The sequence below is a fragment of the Macadamia integrifolia genome, chromosome 12 (assembly GCF_013358625.1).
Source record: "Macadamia integrifolia cultivar HAES 741 chromosome 12, SCU_Mint_v3, whole genome shotgun sequence".
Taxonomy (NCBI): domain Eukaryota; kingdom Viridiplantae; phylum Streptophyta; class Magnoliopsida; order Proteales; family Proteaceae; genus Macadamia; species Macadamia integrifolia.
Window position 1 is genome coordinate 19,341,723 of NC_056568.1, and position 25,562 is coordinate 19,367,284.

General features: G+C 36.1%; 2 protein-coding genes across 10 annotated transcripts; one reads left to right on the forward strand and one right to left on the reverse strand.

Moving 5' to 3' along the window:
- Nucleotides 1-360: 360 nt before the first annotated feature.
- On the reverse strand, nt 361-17,704 carry LOC122058024 (carbamoyl-phosphate synthase small chain, chloroplastic-like). Of its 8 annotated transcripts, none has more exons than XR_006133664.1 (12): nt 16,715-16,847; nt 16,482-16,615; nt 12,175-12,263; nt 12,017-12,077; nt 11,862-11,929; nt 7,390-7,518; nt 7,164-7,273; nt 6,712-7,059; nt 6,337-6,502; nt 5,968-6,051; nt 2,695-2,869; nt 361-654 (listed from the first exon to the last, which is right to left on the reverse strand). XR_006133664.1 is itself a non-coding variant. In XM_042620403.1 (12 exons), exons 2-11 carry the CDS (start codon nt 16,784-16,786, stop codon nt 6,011-6,013), a joined length of 1,218 nt encoding a protein of 405 aa, XP_042476337.1. In that variant the 5' UTR covers nt 16,787-16,847; nt 17,595-17,704; the 3' UTR covers nt 361-654; nt 5,968-6,010. The 8 variants fall into 8 exon arrangements, 6 of the variants coding, with proteins under 6 accessions (XP_042476337.1, XP_042476343.1, XP_042476339.1 ...); XR_006133663.1 differs by having other exon boundaries at nt 2,695-2,875; XM_042620403.1 differs by lacking the exon at nt 2,695-2,869 and adding an exon at nt 17,595-17,704.
- A 4,039-nt stretch (nt 17,705-21,743) lies between these two features.
- On the forward strand, nt 21,744-23,675 carry LOC122056950 (transcription factor bHLH75-like). Of its 2 annotated transcripts, none has more exons than XM_042618919.1 (6): nt 21,744-22,173; nt 22,275-22,394; nt 22,576-22,641; nt 22,764-22,832; nt 22,929-23,006; nt 23,382-23,675. In XM_042618919.1, the coding sequence occupies exons 1-6, from the start codon at nt 21,772-21,774 to the stop codon at nt 23,472-23,474; spliced, it is 828 nt and encodes a 275-aa protein (XP_042474853.1). In that variant the 5' UTR covers nt 21,744-21,771; the 3' UTR covers nt 23,475-23,675. The 2 variants fall into 2 exon arrangements, with proteins under 2 accessions (XP_042474853.1, XP_042474854.1); XM_042618920.1 differs by having other exon boundaries at nt 22,764-22,826.
- The last annotated feature ends 1,887 nt before the right edge of the window (nt 23,676-25,562 follow it).

Genomic DNA, 25,562 nt, shown 5'->3' on the forward strand with positions numbered 1-25,562 from the left:
ATTTAGGTTCCATTGCAACACTGACCCTATTTCATCTCGATCACTCCATACTGCATCCATCTTCACGCTCATTTCTCTTGCCATGCGGATACCCTTGAGCAGTCATATAACTACTCCTTCACGAGCTGGTCAATTTGCCACCCCATGTGTCATAGGGGAACAAATCCTCTACATAATATATTTTCCCTATATATGTATATACATATCCATTCCCTTTTTAACGAAGATAACAAGATGGAATTTTGGTTCCACTTTTATTTAATTTCTCTTCAATGAGGTGCTCACCCCAGTTAATCTGGCAATATTGTAAGAACAAAAATAAAGGAATCACACATTCACAACCGCAACGCTGCCGTCTAATGATTGGAAATGGGAGCATAATACTTATAAATGTCCATTCATAAGTTTCAATCGTAACATTACATTTGTGCATGAATATTATGTGGACCAAAGCCTTCCCTTAGGCTAAGAAGTGTCGAGGCTAAACTTGAAGAACATTTGGTGTCCAGTTGAACACATTAGTGTTGTTTTCTGGGGTTATTTCAAACCATGCATAGTTGCATACTAAGTAAATCAATGTGCTTTTGTCCTTCAAAATATGGTTATAATCTCCAGGTTGAGGCTTTGCCTAACTCAACTTAAATCTTCTGCAACCTTGAAAAAGGAAAAAACAGCATAATGGATTCAATTCATGGGCTGAGCCATTCACACCATAGCTAACTAGGAGAAGGTACAGAGATGCAAATAATTATTATAGTTTCACAGATTTGGGTGAACAGAGATCTTTTAGCTGATTACCATTACCATTCCAGAGGATTAAAATGGCTTAGATCTCGAGCTTTGATCTATCAATGACATAAATTGAAGGACAAGCTGAATCAGATATATCCATGATTTGATCTCACCACCCCAAACCCAATATGATTTTGTGACATAGGCCAGTACTGTACAGAACTGGAGTAATAGAAAAATAAAATGTGGTCCCCTGTGGCCTTCAACAGGGACCTTTCAGGCTTCAGCCTAAGTGCTTAACCAACCCGATATGGGTTCATATCTCAGTTTTAAGTGGTAAGATCAGTCAGGCCATGGCTCAGACTGGATTTTATGTAGATTGCAGTGAATAGTGCTGATTCCCCTAGTTCTATAAAAACATTGGATCCTCAACTCTTTCAAGATTCAGAAATTCAGAATTAGAGAGGATCAGCGTCACATTCTCCTCTATTTCTTGTCCTATTACATAAGATTGGTTACAAGCCAAGACTTAACAGACTTTGTATCCACAACACTGGCTGGGTGAGTGCCATTCTGAATTTTTCTGGGGGCTGGGCCAGGCACATAGCTCATGTTGCTATCAATTCATGGGTTAATTTCATCTAAGGTTTAAAAAACTAGATTCAGTCGCCAGATCTGACTCCATCAAGAGAATCAACTTTTTTTTTCTGAATTTAATAACCATTCTTTGTTCATCTATCAATCTGAACCTATTTTTGAACTCCATTGTTATGTCCTGCTAGCTTTTCCTTCAATTACAGGCTGCATCCAATACAACTTTCTATCATCATATTGTAGAATCAATACAAAATTTAGTTCCATTGTAGAAGTTGGCATTATACTTGTCTCTTATGATATTATGACTTTATTTCTAAAAATTGGTTCATTGATTGCCTGTCATCTTATTACATAAGATTACAGCGAAGTGAATAAGATGATAAACTACAAATCATCATCATATCAGCTTTCACCGAAGCCAAGTCCAAAAGCAGAACTAGAACCTTGACCTCAATAGTAAGCATTTCTTTTTCCTCATTAAGTCTTTTTTGTCAATAAATCACTTCATGGCCATTGGAATTTTGGAAGCCTTTGGAGTTGTCAGAATGTCTTCTGGAGGTATCTTCAAGCTAGGTTTATAAAACTATTACCATTCGCAAATGGGATTATTTATTTAATACGCTCCTTACAGTAATTCATCTCCAGAGGCATTATTTTGGTTAACTCTTCCATTGCTATCCTTAATGGATATTCTGAGAAGAAATCCAAAAAATTTTGCTGAGAAGGATATCTGGAAGTATTTAAAACTTATTCCAAATTCTTCATTGAAAAACTAACTCCTACTGCTCTTTACAGTCTTATTTCAAAGGAAACTACATCACCTTTCATCTAATACTATAAACTATAAGTTTTCTCATTGTCCTATTGCGAACAAAGAGACAAGGATCTAATTCTTTTTCTTTCTCCTGTTTCTCAATTTTTCATTCTTATTCAAGTTGGCGACTTGTCATCAACGAGATCGACTGTTTGGCTCACTCGTCTCTCCAGGTTGTCAAATAGCCTGTGCTCTTTGGTCCAGAAAACAAGGTTATGGCTTCTTTTATTTTTCGGTCATTCCTTCTGATGTTTAAGATCCCTTTTTTTTAAGAATGATCTGGTGGTTTACGTTACCAATATTAACTAGACCTAACCTGAAATTTAACTCCAAAATTACCTATCAAACCATCAAAGATATTCCCTAGAACCCTTTTAGGGAGACACAGATGATCTGGTGGCCAGATCTCTCTTGATCGCCAATAACAACAAAATCAAGCCCAAAACAGGGCTGTCACCAGGTACTCTGGTGAATCCTATAGCCGAAAATTAAGTGCTGCTAACAGAAGTGTTCAATCAGTGATAACAACAGAAATTAGAAACAGTACTTACTTGAAGGGAAAACAGAGTATATAGAGGATAAATAGCTAACGGCTTCCCACCAATAAAGCAGACCAGAGTCTCACTGATCCCGAGGATCTCCCACCCTACAATGAATCTCACAGCTGCTCCATTGAAGAAGACAATAAAACTTTTATTCGTCAAACCGTGGCAAGGCCCATACAAGCTGCACCTATATAGAAAATCTAATTCAACAATCCTAATCTGATTCGGAATGTAAATGCTATTGCTAATAGAAACATAACTCTATTAAGAAACCAAACTTAAAGGAAACAGCCCATGCAGCAGTGAGAGCGTTTCAAACTGAATAAACGACTTAAAATAAAAAGATAACTGTTACGAAAGCCTAGTTTAACAAACCAGACCAGTAAAGGAAGAAGAAGAAAAGAGAGAGATGAGAAGATGCTGAACCCACAATATACCATACTCAGACTCTAGAGTTCTATTGTGAATTGGGTCTTTATTTATAAACTCGGTAAATACAATTGTAATCTGATAGGAAACTAAACCTAGTCTCAACAGGAAACTAACTTAGTAGGGAACTGACAACTACTCCCAACTCCCACTAACAATTAAAGACATAAAGCAATAAAGGAAAACAAGATAGAGACACTCCCCCTATTGTGGTACATATGTTAACAATAACTATACTAAGCTCGTGACTGGGACTGGGACTGGGCTGGCTTAAGCCCACGAGTTGACTGGACTTAATCCCTATTGAGCTGGGTCTTCTTGCTATAATTATTTTCATTCATAAACACATTAGTTGCTCCTAATTTTTTTTTTTTTCTTGCTACATTGAAGTATGGTTTAGAAGAAGGCAGCGGAAAAAAACCTAATAGTGTAAGTTGAGATCAGTAGCACTTAGCAGATTAAATTTGCTAGTCCATATTTCCTTTGAATTGCTTCAACCTCAAATATATTCATTCCTATGTATTAGAGAAAAAAATCTGTAGAAAGTAAAGCTAAGTACAGATGCTTATTAGCAAGAAATGTTGTAAAAGAAATAGAATAAATTGAGATATTTTGTTTGTGATACTTCCGTGTTATTATTGCAAAAGGTATTCCAGCTGTTATAAGGAATAAATGTTGTAGAATATAGGGTCTGGGCCTGCTCGTTTCTGCTTTGTATGCTTTGGCTCTTCTAATCTATCTCTTGAAAAGAGAAAACATTAACAACGCTTGAAGGTCAATAATTCATTTTATCGGCCTTCTGACTACCATGTGTTGACATGTCATATGCTTAGTACCAACTACCAAGCTCAAAACTTAAACTAAGCATCGATATGAGAGACAAGGCCTATCACCATCACCAAGCTTGTGTATTGTTGAGAACTCAAGAAGGAGAGGTGAGAGACGGACTTACGGTTTTCTTAACCCTTATTTGTTCTGGTATTGTTTCATGTTCCTTTAGACAAGTTATCAACTTTTGTTTTGAAATTGGCATCAGGGCATGTGTGAATTTGGTGTTTGGAAAACTAAGTTTGGACTCTGCTTTTGGCAAGACTGAGCTTTAATAGCAACAGGGTTTTTTTCCTTCCTCAGGGTGGTTGAGCTCAGAGGCTGGTTAACTTCTATCCATTAAGAAGATGCAGAGACAAAGGGAATTGGCCGTAAAAAAGAATGGGTTTGCCAAATTGTAAGCATATGAGATTCTCTGGTCACCATATGAACTGCTTGGGTTGCAAATGCCTCTCTTTTGTGTTTATGGTTCTTCTTTTCAGAGATTTTCTGTATCCCTATTTTTGGCTGCCATCTGTATATGGTCCACAGATCTTCTTACCTAACTGGATTAGGGGTTTGGGGTCAGGAAAGATAAAGTTCCGGGAGGTTCCTGAGATTCTCTAGGGATAAATAATCAAAAATTGCTTTGCAAGGGATTGTCTGAATGCTAGAATGCTGAACAGAACTCTGTTCATAAGATCTTAAAATTTGAAAGGTTTCATCCCCTTTGTGAAGGGTTTATTCAAGTTCTCAAGCGGAGCCACTGGTGATGTGTGGCTGAGATCCAGTTGGATTTGTAAGGTGTTGTAGTTTTGGGAGAAATTCGGTTTCGTTTTAAGGTCTGATTTGAACAAAGTTTGGCTTTCCGATTTTGATCAATAGTTTTGTCATTGTGGGTTTTTTTTTTATCAGAAACCAAGTTGGGATTTGGGATATAGTGCAATCCTTTTTTATCAGGTCGATCAGGTACAGGTGATGTTTTCCGAGATCACACTGGTAAAGTGTAATCTGCTTTTAAGCTCTTCATTGGGGTTAAGATGACATATGAGGCAGGGTTTGCTGGTATTATGGAGGGCTTATTGAGTCAGACACTGAATCAGTGGTAGCCTCAATTCATATAAACAACATTCCTTGGTTTGGTCTTCAAGTTTGGTCATTCATGCAACCATTCCTCAATACCATTCTGTGGAAAATCACGCGCTGCTATAAGGAGGCTAATCCTACTGTGGATTTTCTAGCAAGGGAGGTGGCTAGGTCTGGGGTTTCAGCCACTGGTTGATTTCCAGTTCACATTAGGGAGGAGTTAGCTTTACTCAATGCCTAGTCCTAAATTTCGCTTCCCTTAAGGGCAGATTGAGGTTCCTGCTGATGGTAATGCCAAAGGTGGGGATTCTCTCTCCGGTGTAGGTCTGGGTAGTCCAGCCTTGTTTATTGTTTTTCCTGTTCTCTTTTCTTTTTAATATATATGAATCCTTCTAGCAATAAAAAATAAAGGTCCATCATGTTCCTAAAGCAAGATAGACATTTGGTAGGAAATACTAGGAATTGCACATAACATAGAACGTAAGGCCAGAATTAGTAATACAAAGGTTGTATCACTGATAATATCATGGACCTGATATTCTCTGCTTCTTAATCAAATATTTCTTTTATCATAAATAAAACAAATGAAGCCCTCTGTCTGGACTGAGAAATCAGTGCAAACCCTTAAAAGTTAAATCCACAATTTGGTGCCCATATCTTTCAATCAATAATCACCAAAGCTTATGTATGATTGATGCTGTTAACATAGAACAGGATATAAATTAAAAATTCGAAGTTTCCAATTCATGGGAGAACAGTAGCAAGTAAATATTTGAATTGCTTTTATTATTTGCTTAGTCCCAAGAAATAGCAAAGAACGATACTTCAAAAGTTTTCTAACAAACATAAATTGATGCCATAATGCCCAAAAGGGATGAGGACAAATAGCAAAGAACAATATGCAAAATAAATCATTTCGACACACCCTAGCCATGGAACAAAAACCATCAATGTTACCTTTGCCTGCAGTGCATGAGACTCGCGCAGATGTCATGACATGTTACTTTTCTTTTCTCATCAGTTCTATGAATTCTGAGAAAGCTGCATGAAGCATTTTCATATCTTAGAAATAGGAGACCATATAGTTTTTATGTACGGATGTACTTCATCATACTGCATGACAGCATCTCTGTGTTACCATAAAGGTCAGGGTATATGCAAAATGTCACCAAAGATGATGCGTACATATCTGTGAATTATATGTAATTCATGTATGACAATGCTACCATGGGGATCCAAACCACAAACTCAGTTTCATAATCCATTTTCACCAACATATTCATGTATATGAATATTAATGAGATGCACAAGGATGAGTTACATTACCAGGATCTGAATCATGAGGACCTGGAGATGCTTCTGGGTGGTACTGAAGGGTCATGACTTTTAATGCAGGGAAGGCAAGACCAGCACAACTTCCATCATTCAGATTGACATGAGTCACTTCCACACCCTCAGGAAGAGATGCATGATCAACTGCGTAGTTATGATTCTGCCAGATGAAGGTTTAAATATGAAAAAGTGGCATTAGGACATATGAATGCATGCAAGTAAGAAAGAATGAATGTCCCAACAAAAATGTTACTTGAATAGATAACAGAACTGTAAAAAATATGACCACAAATGCAACTTTTCAACGATTTATGAAGTCATTGCAAGTTAGAAGCGCTTTACTTGGATAATAAAGTAAGATTGACACACCTGAGCACTAATCTCAACACAACCATTCTGGAGGTTGCGTACTGGGTGGTTTCCTCCATGGTGACCAAACTTCATTTTAAAAGTTTTCCCACCCAATGCCAAACCAAGTAACTGATGACCCATGCAAATTCCAAATACAGGAACCTTTCCCACAATTTCCCTCACCGTTTCAACAGCATAAGGAACTGCAGATGGGTCTCCTGGTCCATTGCTAAAGAGGACTCCATCTGGACACAGTTTAAGAGTTTCTGAAGCTGGCCAAGTTGAAGGGACAACTGTGATTTTGCATCCCTGAGATGCCAAGCGCCTCAGGATATTATGCTTGATTCCAAAATCATATGCGACAACCTTCACCCAAGATACAATAAAAAGGTAAAAATGAGGGCTAGAAGGTCGAAATCATACACATGTATTTCATGTCAAATAATTTCCACAAAATTAAAACAACTAACATGAAGATTCTCCCCAGCTCTTCCATTGGTGATGAATTCCCATTCTGGATCTGTTTTCTTGAGCCATTCATACGGAGCATTGCAGGAGACACCACTAATCAAATCAACACCTAATCACATAAGGAAAAAGAGGTCAGATATCTGGCAATGTTCTATAACATCTCAACCAGAGTTTGTAACACTCAGTGCAATGTTAACTTAACGAAGCTTACGAAGTTAATCATACCAACAATATCCCATGTATGGGACATTTGCAACAGCTCCTCATCAGTTTTGGAATCTTCTGTTGTCAGTACACCTACGAGGCTTCCATATTCTCTCAATCTGCGTGTGACTGCACGTGTATCCACATCATCTGTCACACAAAAAGCAGTATCAAGGAAATTAATCAACAAGTCACAATTAAAAAACAAAACAGAATCTACAATGGTAATCAGGAAAAGAAAAGAAAAAAAAAAATATATATATATATATATATACAATGATATATATATATATATATATATATCATACTATTATAAAAGCATGTACTCATGCTTTGTGGCTAATCTTTTATTTGACTACTTTACTCATCTTGCTTATTTGAATCCCTTATCTTTTTCATTATCCTTTCTGTCAATCCTTTTTATTTTTCTGATATTTTTGGTACCCTTTATATTTTTTTATTTTTAAATATTCTTCAAAAAAAAAAAAAAAAAATTGGTAAGAATATTCTTCAAAATTTTAGTTTCTTTATTTCAAAACCTCTCCCTCCTTTCTCTCTCACGTTCCTCACTTTTTCTCTTTTAATATATTTTAGGAGTTGTTTTTACCAATTAAAAAAAAAGTTTCTAAATTTTCTCCCACTTCTCTCACATTCCTTTCTTTTTCCCTTTTAATCTATTTCTATCTTAGAAAAAATATATATATTTTAGAAGTTAAAAAAAAAAAGATTCTAAATTTTCTCTCTCCTCACTCACATTCCTCTCATTTTATCTATATCTTTCTTGCGACTGGAAAAAAAAAAAAAAAAAAAAACTATATCTTTCTAAATATATATATATATATATCTTTCAAAAAAAAAATCTATATTTTAGGAGTCTTTTTTATTCAAAAAAAAATTATATTTTAAAATTTTTTCACTCCTCTCTCTCTCTCACGTCACCTACCTCTCTTTTTATCCTTTAATCTAGAAAATAAATCTAGATTTTAGGAGTTTCTTTTTACCAGAAAAAAAATATGACTTTTTCTCTTTCTCTCTTCCCTTTCTCTCTCTTTGTGAAATATATTTTATTTAATAATATCATTATTTATTTTTTGACAGCATAATATCATTCTATATTTTGTCTAAAAAAATCTTTAGTCTTCCACTCAGTCTCAAAATCTCACGCCCTCTCCTACCAAATATGTTTTAAATATTAGTTTCCTTATACCCCATATCTCTCAATGTTTTGGTAGAAAAATTTGCTTTCTTAATTTAGTTTTCATTTATAATTAAATGTGTTAGTTTTCTTTTGTCTTTGTGACTAATTTCTTAATTCTTTGCCAGAGGAGGTCGCTCACCGCTCAGAGTAGTGCAAATTGGGGGTTTGGTAATCTTTTCGCATTTTTTCTTTTAGTTTAATGTAATTGTTCAAGATATTTTTATTTATTTATTATTATTGTTACCATTTTCTTGGGATTTTTGGATTATAGAATGTCAGAAAAGTGGCCTCAGTAGATTTCTACTTCTTTTTTGTTTCTGGTACCTGTGATTTTGTGTCACTGTTGTTCTTGTACAGGTTTTACGAATCGTTGTCAGGCTATGCTATAGAGCTATGTATGTAAAAGTTTCGGTCTATGAACTGTAAAGGAGTCCCGAATTAGGTTCTTTTCTTCTCATGGATTATTATTATTATTTTTTTTTTTCTTGTAGATCATCAATGTGGCTAGATCAAAGAACAATATGGGTTTGGCTAGACTGGCACATTTCCAAGGTGCTCTACGGATGGGGGTGGGAAATCCATTCCAAAGATTGGATACAATCAAAGAGCTTTAAGCAACATTAATATGAATTTAGTGGGAGCTGCTCCTTACCTGTGTAGAGTCAACAAAAAAAGCCTCTCAGAGTAATTTCAAAACTTCTAATCTGATATTTCCATCAATCTTAGATAGTTTATTAATTTTTATATATATTTACTAATATTGTTCTATTTCAATCAGAAAACAGACCACCTGTGATAAGATCCCCCTATTCCACTTCATAGGCCAATTACAAGGTTGGAAAATGTTGAATATTAAATTTGGTAATTCTCATCAGAATTCTTGATCAACCCCTTCATGATTGGTTTCTCGATGTTTAGGAAATTTGCAGCAGACATGGAAACAAAGCAGCAGCAGCAACAATAGCCTTGTCTTCAGGTACTTGCTTTGTAGGGTAAACAATAATAATAATATCCATTTTTATAATTACATATTGAATTGAGTTTTTTATTTCGTGGAGATTCATGAGAAGATTGAAAGTTCTAAGCAAGAACAAATGATGGAGTTGGAGAGGCAGAGGATGGAGTTCAACAAGGACCTTAAGTTCCAGAGGATGCAAATGTTCATGGAAGCTCAGCTTGAGCTTGAGAAGATGAAGCACCCCAAGCATGCGTCTATTACAGGTCAGTTGCAATCCAACCTTATGTTTGTTATCATCGATAAAGCCTCTTCATCAAGTTTTTCTAATAGATTTTTCATTTACAAAAAGGAAAGAGTCACAAGTTAAGAAACTGCTTCAATAACCAATTTACTTTAGAGTTTTAGGACAATTGTGCCCGATCAAAATTAGCCTGACCTTTTGATTTGGTAGATTTAAGATATTAAACTCTGCTGGTAGAAAGAATAAGCATGGGATATGATGATTACTTTGGACATCACCCCAACAGATTAAATCAAGTTTTTTTTTCTACATTGATAACAGAAAGGAAAATAGAACAGGAAACACTTTCTTGATTTTTTTATATTTTCAAGCAACATAAGGTATATTAGGTCTTAAGAAGACAAGCTTTAATAAATAGTCAACTTCCTAATTTTCAGTATCATGGTTGACCATAAAGGTAGATAAGTGTGTTATTAAAGCAATTTCATAAACTATGTGCAAAAGGTAAGGGAGGAATAAAGTCCAGTTCTGGTAATGGAATTCAAGGTATCTATTGTAGTTAAGTAGCTTGAAACATTACCGACCTCGGAGAAATTTAAGATTTTGAAGTGAAGGCAGTAAGAAGCTCTTTCAATGCCCAAGCAAAGGTATGACAAATTGGAGTTTTAATTATTAATATGTAGAAACAACTTCAAACTGCTTGGAAAATAACAATTGTAATTAGAATCATACTTTAAAAATTGGGATCCTATTATTTAGAATATCTCTAATTAGCCAGCTTGTAAGAAAAATATTTCTGGTGATACCTTTTCTTGTAGGTTCTTATTATTGGATCTCTTACCTTCACCTTCAGGTCTAGACCATGAACCCTCCATTTCCTTTCTTAAAACTTCTTTGCTCTTTATATTTTGCATAAATTTCTGAACCTAAAAGAAGGTCACGGATGTAGAGGACAGAAACAAATGGATCAAAAAGTATTGACCAATCTGTTATCTAAGGGAATATTGTACTGAAAATTGACATTTGTACCATCTGTTTGTATATCACAAGCTCAGCGCTGTCTAATTGCTTCTTGGCTAGACCAGGCTTTATTCCTCTCACTCTGCTTTCATAGTTCAATGAGCATATATAGAGTCTCACTCAGGCCATTCTCCTTAGGGCTGATCTTTACAAACATCAATGTCTTCGAATCTCCACCTATGGATATAATCTCCGAAATCAAATATGTTTGAGATGGTTTTATAATAGTTTTCTACTATTATTCTAACTAGGGAGAGTGGACGGAAGAAAAAGAAATAACAAGTGGCATTATAGAGGAATTTTTTTTTGTAGGGGGGTGGAGGAGATGTCCTGGTCGTATTTAAATGTACACTTGATAAAATCAGCCTAACCTAATGAACAAAGCCAACCAAACCTGGGGCATATCCTTGGTGCATAAGCCCAAAGATGCAAGAATTGTTTCTTGCCTATTGTATGCAGAATGATTTGCATGTGTTATTAGAGGCTTTGGATAAACTCTAGCTAATGCATTTCTTAGATGAGAATATCCTAACTTGTTTTTTTTTTCTGTTTTTATATTAGGGAAATGCTGATTTTTATCCTCCCATATACTGAAATGAAATTTTTTACTATGGCAGGAAAAGTCTCATAGGGCCAAGTACTTGGTTCAGCCAATTGGGCAGGCTTATGAAAATGTTGTAGGTAGTCATTTGGCGCCAGTGTTAATGATGATGAATAGGACGACAATACGAAGATGCTAAGTCATCCGGGTACTATTAGCAGTTTATCCTTGTGCTTTGATTGATGTGCTCGTCACTTTGTAGGGAAAGGTGGGGAGTGGGAAAGATCGATTGGACATATATACAAACAAATGTTTCAAATGAAAAACTATCATGCAAATTGGTTTAAACTTATATGTTTCTCCTCTCCTTTTATCAAATATGAATCCAAGTCCATTTCTTTCTCTCTTTGCCACATGACATATGCCCCACGTGCATTCGGACATGTCAGTTTTACTAGTGTGTGTGTGTATATATATATATATACTAGATCCTCTGAAGCATAGTAGCAGCCACAAATTATAATGACAGACTTACATATACCCATGATGTTCCTTTCTTCTAAATAATCACCAAGAGTTTGTCTGCATCTCCAATTTGAGGTACTGGAAAAAATTGGCTTGAAATGAAAAGAATGAGTTAAAAGTCGAGCATTTATATTTTGGAACAGAAAAATTGAGAGGCCAGTGTACCTGATACTTAAGCTTCTGATCACCAAACCGCCAAGGAAGCATTGCCCTGATTCTTCATCATCTATAAGGAAGAAGGCATTGTTGACTTTAGAAGGGGGGAAAAAACGTAGATGATAAAATGTAAAATTCAGAAAGTGAAAACTGAGAACTTCACCTACCCAAATTAACACCAGTATTGCCAATTTGCGGGTTCGTCATCAAAACAAACTGGCCAGCATAACTTGGGTCAGTTAGAATTTCCTGGTACCTGCAAAATCAGACTCACATGATCACAGACCTCACGAAAAACCAATCAATCAATCAGACTATGTTACATGGCATAACAAACATCAAATTCCTCAAATTATACACATACAATGTGTCCATATTTCCTCTAAATCTGCACAGACATCATTTCTATTGTAATTTCACCATTATTTTCACCTGTCCCACGTCAACTTTCTAAAAGTGGAGGTCTAAGAGCAACAGTGCCAGTAACGGCAGTCATGGAAGTAGTAGAAGTAGTACAAGTTTTGGTGTTCCATATCTTTTTATTCTGGTCCTTGATAGCTTCATTTATTTTATTTTATTTTATTTTATTATTATTATTTTTTAATTCTCTTTCAATAATAGTTACTTCCCACACGAGTGCATGGGGGTGTGAAAAAAAAATTCTTTCTGAAATAATTCTCTCAAAGACCATCCCTAGAATGAATTAAGATGACATTAAGCCTAAATGGACAATGGACATCAGCTGAAATGAGGATTTTCACCCAGAGACTTGGAAAACTGCTATGTTTCAGGATGATATCTTAACAATGCTAAGGTTGCATACATGACTGAATGTGAATTGTTCCAACTTAGAATCTAAGTTAAGAAAGCAAACCAACTTTATGAATATATAATTTGTTCAACTTCATTTTCAATTGTTTGACTACCTCAATTCTCAATCTTTTCTTTTATACTTGCAATATTCGCAGTACAGGAATGAGGCCTTTTGTGCTGTTAATGCACCATTAATAACAAAAATTGTTTACAAATGATGTCACAGTTTACTCTTTTGTGTCCAAATGTTCTTTGAACATCATGCACAGATATATTGATTTAGGCACCAAACATATGAATTCAAAAAATTTGGCATCAAAGATCTAGAATTTCTCTTCCTCCCAAATGATAATGCTTCAAATTGGCCTTTCACTTCTTCGATAAATAAATCAGCCCTTTATAAGGGTGCACCCAATGCCCAAGGCTCCCACCACTGCAGGGTCTATGAAGGCTCATAATGTACACAACTCACAGTTGTCAAGGCTCCAAGGCAACCCAAGGCGGTGGAGGGGTGGCAAAGCACCCACACCTAGGCAGGCGACCAAGGTGCCTAAGTGTTATTTTTTATTATCCATCTTTTCTAATATTATTTAGTATGCTACATATACCTTATATCATCAAAAATCAACACTAAGCCACATCAAATCATCAAAAAATCAACATTTAGAGAAATATTCTTGTTCTCAAATAAGTTTGACAGGTCAAATGATTTTATTTCTACATGAGACTTTTTGTATTAGGTAGAGCACAAAAGCAGATTTTCAACAAGTATAAGATTACTTGAATCTTAGTTGTAATGACAAAATTATATTCCGGTCAAACTTATTTTAAAGTGTGTGAATGTTGTTAAAATCGCGTGAATGAAAATAATTTTATGGACATCAAAACAAAATATTATTTTATTGGATTTTTAATTTTTAACAATGTTCTACCATGATAAGATTTATAAGAGTTTCAGAATTGAGAAAAATCGAAGCATTTGAAAATTGAAAATCGCCCCGACAACAAAAAAATGGTATTTTGTTCTTGGACTAGGGGGTTGACTCTTCTTCATTTTGAACTTTGATTTTTAAAATATTTTTATTGGATTCAAATAGGGAATATTTGCTTTTTTATTAATAATATCTTAAGTAAATGATTAGATAATGTTTGACATAAATAAGTGTTGCGTATTGTAGTAAGGCGACACCTTGACAACTATGATGCAGCCTTAACCTTGCTTTGTGCAGAGGTTGTTTCACGACTCAAACTTGCAACCACTAGGTCACAGTGGAGCAATCTTACCATTGCACCGAGGTCCGCCCTAAATCAGCCCTTTATATTATTTTCAAAAAATCCAACAATACTCCACAACCTTAGAAAAATAAAAAAAAATCTATATCCAAATGATAGTGCATAAATTTCATAATAGTGCTCTCATTAGAGATCATGATCAAGGGGATGGTGTTTTATGTTCTCATTTGAAGTGTATCAAATTAACTTCCGCCAAACAGATGATGACTTTCATCAAATGAACGAAGATATCATAGGCCGATCTATGGCTTCACATAGTAGGATTTAATTTTCTGTTTTTAAAAATTATTTTTAAATTTATCTGGTTTAAATTTGATTTTCTTGCAACAATTTTTTGGAAAAATAAAATAAAATGAATACTTAGCCATTGACTGTTCAGTTATGGAGTAATAGTTGTAAGTTGTAACACTTATACACTTGTACATGAATGGTGTACTTGTAATCGTAAATTGCAACATTTTGACATTTAATAATATTAAATAATTTTTCTCCCTTTGTAAATTGCAATTCCATATTTTAATTGTTTTCATTTGTTTTTGTATGTTATATAACTAAATTACGTGTAGCGTAGGCTATATTTGAGCAATATACAGCCAAGGTACGTCTACACTACCAACCTAGGGTACAAAACCAACTAACATTTTAAGTGTGTTTTTTAACAATCTAAAGGTTCTTTTGTGTCTAAGGATACTTAATTATGGTCTATATGAAGTTTCGAGCCAAATATAGCCATTAGACCACCATAATATGCAAAGTTTCGAGAGAAATTCAATGGTTTCGCAAAATATTTTGTTACAAACTTCTTGAACCACGAACCTCAGTCTTCTGGTGACTCTCAGCCAATTCTCGATATAAATTGCGCAACTCAGGATTGGAGACGTGAGATTGTCTGTCATGGACAGAAACTACAAGAGAACCTACCGCTAATGCCAATTGATGCAAACCTGAGTTTGAAAACCCTATCACTATAGGCCCACCCAAACAATATAACTCACTTAATCCAATGTTAATACCAATTTCGTAATTAGGGGGACAAATCAAGCCCTTACAAGTACATCAACCGAATTTGGGACCAAACCATGAATTAGTTTTAAAAGAGACGGTAATTCTGGAACTAACAATGAGAGAGGCGATGAATGAATTAAAGGACTAAAGGCAAAATCACAAATATAGACATGGGATTTATTTGTTAATTTGAAAGAACCCATCTCCTCCCCCTACGTCAAGAACACGAACCAACGGTAGGCTTCCTTGGTTGCACGTGAAGGATCGGTTGTAATAAAGATCAGGCTATTTGGGATTGCCTAGGTGATTGACTCCTTTTTTCCCTCCCCTCCCTCTGATGGCGAAACCGTGATATGTCAGCCAGCCATGGACTGCTGGCTGCCTTTATGATAGGTAGTAGGCATCGGATCAAAGGGGAATCAGACAGGAATCGCTCTATCACATCGGGTGGATAGGTACAGATTAACAGCTGAAAGTGGGGATGACGGCAAGAAATGCCCTTCCCTACCATCTCCGCCAGCCGACTGCAGCGAAGGTTAACTCATCAGTAGTAGCTAATTCAAAGGCTGAAAGCGACCTGTTCAAACCAGAACTGAGACTGGAGAGGAATATGGTGTCAAAGTGACCTAAAATCTTAAGTGATTCGCAACTCCCAGCCCTCTTGAGTCCAACTGAAGACAACTCCAAAAGAGAACTCAATAATAAACAAGAAAGCACTGCTATCAAGTCGACAACTCCAAAAGAAAACTCAATAATAAAAAAGAAAGCAATGATATCAAGTCTGGTGGAAATCACCAGACCTTGTCTGAACTTGGTTATGGAACTCACAATCCACACAAGGTATGAACTCCAGATTTTGTAAGCTGAGTCGCTCAAAGAAGTACCAAAGTTTAGGAAGAAACAAGGTGGTTCAATAAAGTTCAACTCAAAAAAGAGGGGACTAGAAGGGAAGGAAGAATCACCAATTGAATCCTGTACATGCTCTCACAGCAACAAACAACTCAAATAATATTTGATCCAATTCTGAACTACGTTGATGGTCTATCTTTCTTTCTTATATATATATATATATATATATAAACAGAAAAAGAAAATGTCTTACTCAAACTCTAAAACTGAAATTGGAATTTGAAACTAATTAGTCTATCTTCTACAAATCCAGTAACAGGTATAAGATAATAAAAATAACCCCCTAATTTATCCATTGTGCAATGGCATCAGTTGGCCATTCAATTCAAGATATCACAGTTCAGAAAGCACAGCACTCAGGGAAAGGTAAGCATCTTCAACCAAAATGCTAAGAAAAAGACATATTATAATTCAAAAGTACACTTCCCTAAGATTTGTTTGACAGCTACTATACCAAGGTAGAAAACTAGAATAACAGGAGGCCACCACAGAGTTCAGAGATTCAACTCCAAGAACCCACTGCAATGCAGAGAAGGATAAATATGGTGCAATTAGGTCGACCTCACACCCTAAAAGAATATGCTTCCCCTAGAGAGTCACAAAAAATTCTTTAACTTAGAGAAGAATTAATCATCAATAAAAAAAATAAAAAAATAAAAAATAAATTTAAAAAAAAAAAACCCTTACCCTGTCAAAGATGTGTTGAACACCACTTCGCCGACTTGGGTTCCCATAGCACCAAACGACTTGGCCCTCCATATAGAACCATCTTCAAGCACAAGTCTAGCATCAGCCACCTTCCATGGTCTTTGTCCTGAGCCTATAGTTTGGAAAAGATTAAATTTAGTAACATGGCTTTATTGCATTTAAAGGAGAAAAAAACTTAAGGCATACATTCTGAATTACACATTGCATTTATAGTTCGGGATCTGAAATAAAGAACCATGAATTTTTAGTTGAAAATTAAATACTTCTGCTTAACTCTTACCCAAATCCAAAAACGGGAACACAGTTTACACATGAATATCAATTATGCCCACCATGTTTAATTTCAACAATGACCTTAAGAATCTGATCTATACAATATCTCATTAAAGATTTTTTTTTTTGGAATAATGGAACAGAACCAGGAACAATAGGTTTCCATCTACCAAATTGATAATAATATTCCTAAAAACATCAAAATGATATTTTACTTCTCTCTCTAACATCAATTCCAAAACCAAACAATACTTATTTCTGTGTGTCTGTGTCCGGCTGTAGGACCTGACTATCAAACCACAATCTTTAACTTATTAAACAAGGCCGACCTACTAAGCCAATTACAACTTGTTTCAAATTTTCCATGCATTTTTTTTTTTTTTTTTTGTTTGGGGGGTGGGGTGGGAGGGGTTGAATAAATAATTCATTACCAAGAGGAAAAAGGGAAAATTACAGCCCCTTAAAAGAAGAAGAAGGAAGTTTCAGTTCGTAATTCTTAACAGAGAAAGAGGGAGAGGGAGACGGAACGCCTTCTCCGGCAACGGCAACGGAGAAGAAAGTGAATGAGAGAGGGGAAGAAGGGTACCTGCGTGACTACTGACAATGCTGTTACGGAGGAGGGGCTCGTGAGTCCGTGACTATCGGGTTTGGAGCGGTAGAACTGTAGCAGCGACAGAGCGATAAGAAGTTATACTCACTTTCTTTAATCTCAACCCTTCATATATTTTTATAAATTAATTCTAACCGTCCATTGCTTTATTAATGTTTTATTAGCAGCCGTAGAGCGGTTATTCTCTGCAATGACTCAGTGAATATGGTGCGGTGAGCATCGGATAGTCAAAAGCATTCAAACACACACCCCAAGGTCATCTTGACCATCCAATTCTCATTACACCACCGTACTCACTGTAGAGGATATTTTCACGTAGCTGTAACAAGAAATTTGTATGGAAATTTTGCATGTCATATGCCATTTGCAAATGATTTGATCCATTTTGAGAGCCACTTAAAGAGAATAGGATGGTTTCATGGCAGTTCCATATGATTATTGTGCCAAATTTGGGTCCAATGGGGACTCCAAGCACACCGCCACGATTAGCTTTTTCTTTTTTTCTTTTTTTTCCTATAAGGTGGTACCCTCAGCACATTAGCCGAGATATCATTTGTCGATCCAAAAGAAGTGGTGGCACTAAATTTGAAAGGCTCTGCCTCCATGAACCAAACTCTTCTTGCCAATAAATGTCATCTCTCTTGAAACCTTTAACAACATACTGGGAAAGATTGATGAAAGAAAAATGATTCCTAATACTTCATTCCTTCTTACCTCTTGCCCCTTTAATGCCTCATGGGGTTTGGAAGTCAATCTTCAATGCAAGAGAACTCTTGAAAAAGGGTCTGCTCATGAAAGTTGTAAATGGTTGCAACATCAATCCATGGATCGATTATTGAATTCTAGATTATCCTCCCTCTGTTCCATTTCCGCTTCTCCAAGATACTCCCTATTTGGTTGCTGATTTCATATTCCCTACTACCAGATCGTGGAATATAGACTTAATTTGTCAATGATAGGTTGAAAGTGTGGCACAATGCCGCCATCCCTAGAGTCCAATTCATCATCTGGAAGTTGCTTCATTCAAGGCTACCTACTTCTAATCTGCTCAACAAATGGGGATTTAATCTTCAATTAACTTGTTCTCGCTGTCAAGGATATCTCAATTAATCATATATTTCATAATTGCAACTTTGCAACTTAGGTCTGATCTCTTGCAAGTCTCCAATTTATCCGTGGATGGAACGATTTCTAGCTGTATTTTGCTTCTTTGATCACCAATACAATGAAGTCTTTATCTGCACACCAACAAATATCACTTATCTTCAATCTTCTATGGAATTTGTGGATTGCTCACAATGACACAATATTTTTTGCAATTGTTCACGGACTCCGCAGGGTATAATCATTAACTCAAGGGTGTTTCACCACATGTCAAGTGAATGAAATGTTGTTTATGACTGCCTTACTTCAATGGGAGCCCACCTTCAGTGGAATCTTTCCCACCTCTTTGTATGTCTTCAATTTTGTAGTTTGACTTTTGTTGCATTTCACATCCTTGTGTTCATAAATAAAAGTCTTGTTTAAATTTTTATTTTATTTTATTTTATTATTATTATTATTTTTTTTTAAAGAAACCAGGTAGAGATAGGGTTTAAGAGGATAACTTTGAAAGTAAATTAAACTCTAGGTGAGATTTGAGAGCATGGGTGAGGTCTGTTTGGAGGTCTTTCTTCATGATTTTGGAGTGAAAACCTCTTAAATTCCAACTAAAAATGTATATGGCTGAAAGGGAGACCTTACTTACAGAGGATGGCTGGTTTAAAAAAACTTCTCAATGATTAAAGAGATGCTTAATAAAATAGTAAAGAACATGGTAAGGAAATTAAGGGGGTTAAAGCTACTAAAAAAAGTTACCCAATGTGAAAGGAGGCTGAGCTTGTTGGTGACGATTGCACAACCATGAAGAAGAAACTAGTAAAAAAATTCACATATTATACGCAGAATTTAACATGGTTCAGCACAAATGCCTACCTCCACCCAATAGAATTATAAAATTTTCACAAAGCTAGAAAAAACTCTCTACATAAGGTTTTTCCCATAGAAAAAATAAATAGTAAATCCTAAAACTATAATCCCCACACAATGACGGTATTATTTTGTACATGTAATAGACTAAAATTCGACATAATAACGAATACTAGGATAACCTAGTGGTGGTAGCTTCGGCTTATGGAGCGGACACTCAAGGGAAGAAGTCGTGGGATCGAACTCTGTCATACGCATTGTGTAAATTGTCAAGCCAAAAATCATATAGATCTAGCTACAAGAGAGGATTTCAGAAAGACCCTATATGTACTCTATCTTTCTACAAATTTCATCAATAAGATAAGAGTAGGCCATTCATAATTCTTGTTATCTTCCTTCCTTATGACAAAACCAACCTTCCCCTAAAGAAAAAGAAAGAAGAGGATTGAAGAAAAAAAACGATAGCAGAAATTCTATAACCATAACCTTAGGCATCACACCCCTAATATTAAAGGCAATCAACGTCGATCGTCGCAAAACAAAACCTCATGTCCCAACTATAAATATCAATTAGAGAAGATGACCCTACAGATTTGATCCCATGATAACACATTAAAGGGGAAATGAATTGGTAGATCTATTGCAGACCTAAATTCAAGTTATGGTCTATTTACATGGAATTGAAGATTGCCTTCCCAATGCGATATCCTTATCTACTTTGCTGAATTAGCTTTTATTCTCACAATGTACTAACTCTCTGCATTTCAACCTCAATTGCCACTTATATGGGACTTTGAATGTGACAATCAAGAGCATCAAAAAGAGGAAAATTTGGTTCAGTACTATAACCCATCAATGGTGAGTGAGTTTCTCTAATTCTGCAATAGTTTCTCCAATTCTTCTTTGCATATGTCAAACTAAAACCTTTGATGCTTAATGAAGATTTGAAAACTACAAGTGAGAAGTGAAATGAAGATTTTTTTCATTGTTTAGGATTATGACCACCCAAGATAATCTTACCAATTTTGGAACCCAATTATACTGCAATGAGCCAAAAACTTGCCCCTTCTTAGGGTGTCAAGAAAGACCGGTCAGCCCGAACTCGCTCTAAGTTCTAACCGGGTCTAGGCTTAGATTTCAGCTCATAGGGTGGGCTAGGGTTGAGAATTTTAGGCTCAAGCCAGGTTGGGTTGGACCTAGATTGAGGTCTCAACCCAACCCAACTCAAACCTTGTATAATAATTACATAATAATATAAATATGTTAATAATTAGAAATGGATATTTATAGAAAAATATTGCAAAAAATCTTTCGTTTTCCACAATCTACATATATATACGAAAACCTTGGTCTTTGGCCATTACAATGAATTGAGATCAAGCAACCGAGTAACCAATAGTATTGAGCTAGGCTGTTGGGCTAAGCTCAGGCCAATCAGGTTCCATCTAAGCCCAACAAGTTTGGGCCTGTCATAGCCCAACCTAGGGCTGGGCTGGCTTGGGTTGAGTTGAGTTAAGAGATCTTAGGGTTGGGCTGGGTTTTTAAGAAATCCAGCCCAACCCGGCCCATTGACACCCCTACCCTTTCTTATGAGTCCAATGCAACTATGATGAAGAATGCTAACAAGTCACACCCCCTATACTCAGATACAGGGTTAAAGCTTAAGACCACCTTACCCGTGGTCAATGCCTTCTCATGCTCTCCAATTGGTTTGTGCTGGTGCAGTATCCACATGATTAGGTAGCAAACCCTCTAACTTCTATATATATATATATATATATATATAAACACTTTCAAAATATGGGTCCCACAAAGGGAATAAACTACAGAAGCTATGACTGCCACATGGAGCGTGTCTAGTGCTTCTATATTTTATTTCTTCTTTACCTTACCATCCCACTGGGGAAGAAACCCGAAAAAGAAAGAAATAGTAGGCTCTCGGCTAGAGTTTGTTGAATCTTCACGTACGTAAACGTCTCTGGTCCGTGGATATAGTATCTATTTTCTCTCTCCTCATTTAACAAATGTCATATGACTCATATCCACGGATCAGGGACGTTCACGTACTTTCACTTAACTCCAAAGTTTATATGTAATGGTCTATAAATATAAATTGCTCTCACAAGATCCCCTTATTTAAAAGCCATTTGGGTTTCTCTCTGAGAAGCTCTGTAATTCAACGTCCATGGATGAGTTTTCAGGAGATTCACAGAGGTTCAAGCCCTTCACATTCTTAGATATTGACTCCAATATGGAGCTAATGAACCACTGTGCAGAATTTCATCCAAATGGTTTGGAAAATCTCAATTTGAGCCTACAGAGTATCATGGGTTTCTCCCGTGACAATTTCTTCCCCGAACAGCAACCCGAATTCGCGATGCAATTTGCTGACAGTCTTCCAGGCCTGTATCATTCAAATGGTCCGGATGCGGCTCCAATTTCTCAGTTCATGGCTTCAGCTGGAGAGGTTGTCCCTGAAAGTAAGAAGCAGAAAACAATGGCAGTGTCAGAGAGTAGCTCAGGGAATTCTTCTACCCCTGTTTCTGAAACAGGGTTGAACAGAAAAGAGAAGATTAAGAGAAAGAATGTATGTTCACTCTGTTTCTTCCACCATTTTGTTCTCATTTAATATGTCTACCTTTTGTGAGAAACTGAATTCATATATTAGCTTGATTCTAATACTTGCAGAAGTTAAGTAGAGGAAAGAGAGAGAGAAGCAATGACAAAGAAAGGGTGAAATCTAAGGAGGTGATTCATGTGAGAGCAAGAAGAGGCCTAGCTACTGATAGCCATAGTTTAGCAGAGAGGGTAAGTTTGAGTTTGTCAGAGGAACATTTTCTTCTTCTTTCTAATTATGGATTCCTGAAAGAAGCTGATTCCTATCTGTACTTTTGGTTTCCTGCATATATTGAAAAAGAAAAAAAAGAAAAAAACAAACTTGAGGAAAGGATACTTATGAAATTGAATCTGGCACATTGTTGTGGGTCAGGTGAGGAGAGAGAAAATCAATGAGAGACTCAGACTCTTGCAAGAATTGGTTCCAGGATGCTACAAGGTACATCCAAATAATATCATTCATTCTGTTAGTGATTTCTTTCTCCCCCCTCCCCCCCTCTTCTCCCTGAAGAATTTGGTAAGTCATTATTTTTTTTCTAATTTGGAATTTTTGATTTGCAGACAATGGGAATGGCTGTAATGTTGGATGAGATTATCAATTATGTCCAGTCATTACAGAATCAGGTTGAGGTGGGCCAAGATTGAATATTAATGAAATTTTCATATTAAAAATATTAAGTGAACTTGAGTTCTAATCAGTTTATCTTCTTCTTCTTTTTCCTGTAGTTTCTTTCCATGAAGCTTTCTGCTGCAAGTTCTGCCCATGAGTACAACCCAGATATAGAAGTCCTGGGAACAATGCAGGTGCATCTTCAACACCTATTCTAGAGTGGGAAATGGGAAATAATCTCTAACTTGGTGGACTTCATGGAAGAGCCAGAGCCATACTTGAACTTGTATGGGGATTTAGAAGTCCTGTAGACACTCTCTAAACAGCCCCACTAGCATCAATACCCCACCAATTCGGTCCATTTTGGTCATTTGGATAACCTATTAAAATTATGAAGATGCCCTTTGGTTGCCATATGTTGTGTCACTGTACTAGGGGTGACAAAAAAATGAATGCTAAAGGAATTGTCATCAATAAAACTGAGAGCGAACAATGTGATATTACTGAAATATATGTGTTTGTGTTTGTAAAAAGGAATAATATGAAATTTTGAATTGTTTATGTTGCAGGGGACAAGTGCATATGAGGCACAAGAGTTGGAGAAGTTGATGAGAGAAGGCTATGGAGGTTTCACTTTCTTCCACTCAACATGGCCTTTTTGACTGTACTTGTGGCTCTTGACTTCCCAATGTCATGGACTCATGGTGACCATATAATCATGCTACTCCTCTTCTATTCTATCCTCTCAATCAAATCCATATCCTATTCATGTTATACATATCATACAGGAAACTTGTAATACCCCCAATAGGGAAGGAATTTGACTTATGATTCAATAATGAAGGATCACTGGTTTAGCCTCATTTGTCTTCATCTTCTTGGTTTAACTTAACTTTAATCTTAAACATATATTTTAGACATTGGATAGCAAGTTGTAGCCGTGTCGGCATGGACAGAGGTTAGACATAATCTGACTTGATTAGACTAGAGTTTTGTTATGATATTCCGATTTTTCATAAGAAAACAATGAAGAAAGTTAGGTCAATAACCCAAAATTTAAAACTAAACAGCTCTAGTCACATCTATCCTTTTTGATTAGTTAAGTGAGGGCAGTGGGGGAAGATTATTGAGCCCTGTATCAAGGATATACTGCCACAGTTGTCCTAAATTGTGTGTATGTGTAAGTGTTTTAGAGAGGGAGAGAGAGAGAATTGTTGATGTATCCAACTAAAAAGCTTAAGTTATTAGGTGCAGAGGTCCAATCGGTATATGAAGGCATATAAGCTCTTCCAGATTATTCCTAATAAGAATGAAGTGATTAAAAGACGTAGACCAGACACATTGGAAGGGTCAGTAAGCATCAGAACCTCAAGGACATCTACCTCATACTGTTACCTGGTTGAACCTGAAAGTATGGTCCAGTCAGAATGGTTTCAAACAAATCCTCTTGTGATGAGGATAGAGGTAGAAAATTACCCAACAAAATGCACAGTTTCAGGCTACTGCGACCGGCCAGTTTTTGCCACATTTCATCATAGCCCACCGTGAAATATGAATCTATTTTGGTTCATGGGTTGGGTGGGTGTGTGTTGTTGGCATTGATTATGACAAGACAAATGAGAATTAGTTGATTAATCAACTGAACTTAAGTACAGTAAAAAATGTTTTGGTTTTCTTTTCAATTCACAAAACAGTTAATGAAGGAAAGAAAGAAAAACAAACAAACAAACTGAACATGTTGGTGGATCAGGTCCTGGCAACTCAAACATGGATGACCCACAAAGAAACTAGATTAGATTTTAGCTGCCTATGAGAATGGAACAAAGGATAAAAGACAGAGCTCCAAGTAGATGGGTCCCTTAGATCAAATAATTAGATCTAAGTAAGTCTTGTTTATGTCACTTCAAATAAAAGTGATAGCACTCATCAGTGCACAGCATAACTTTGCTTGTTTCAGCTATTAACAGTATTCCATCTCACTGGAGTTAGTTACTTTTCAAAAACATATAGTAGAAACTCATCTTTATAGCTCTATAACCAATTGGTTGGACAAGGATATCATTTGACAATCAGCTTCTTATCACACTGGGACCATAAAAACCTAAATCATTCAGAAAACTATACTGTTGGGACTACCTATCCAAGTGTAACACATCAAATTTTAAGGCCCACAAATGTAGAGAATGAGTTTTTCTTCCAGAGGTGTGGGGTTGATTAAAGGGGAGAAGCCAGGTGCACTGCATCCATATATTTGGGACACAGAGGAGGACAGCTTGAATGGGCCACACAATGCCCATAGGAGTATGGGTAATGTGGGTTCTCAAGGTTCTCAAACCCCTGAAATGAACTTCTAAATCAACTATTGTACCTCTTTTTCCTTTGCCTCCTTTTTGACTACCTATTCTCTTACTTCAGCATGCATGAACAAGGAAGAAATATGGGACCCTTCACTAACTAAATGGATAGACCATGTTCCCAAGTTAGAATTTAAAGTCACATATGTCTCCCATTGGAAAATGGTTTCCTTAGCAGTGAAGTTGATATGGAAAGACATCAATGACCACTTTTGAACTTGAAAGTGCTTCAGTTTGTTAGCTATTCAGAAATCTTATCCAAAACCATTGCAGCAACGATGTTGGAAGAATGTGGGGTTTTCTTATTGTTATTATAGTATCACTACTTCAACTGTTACTACTACCATGGTTGGCCACTTTGAATATGAATATCTGATAACACAAGATAAAAAAAAA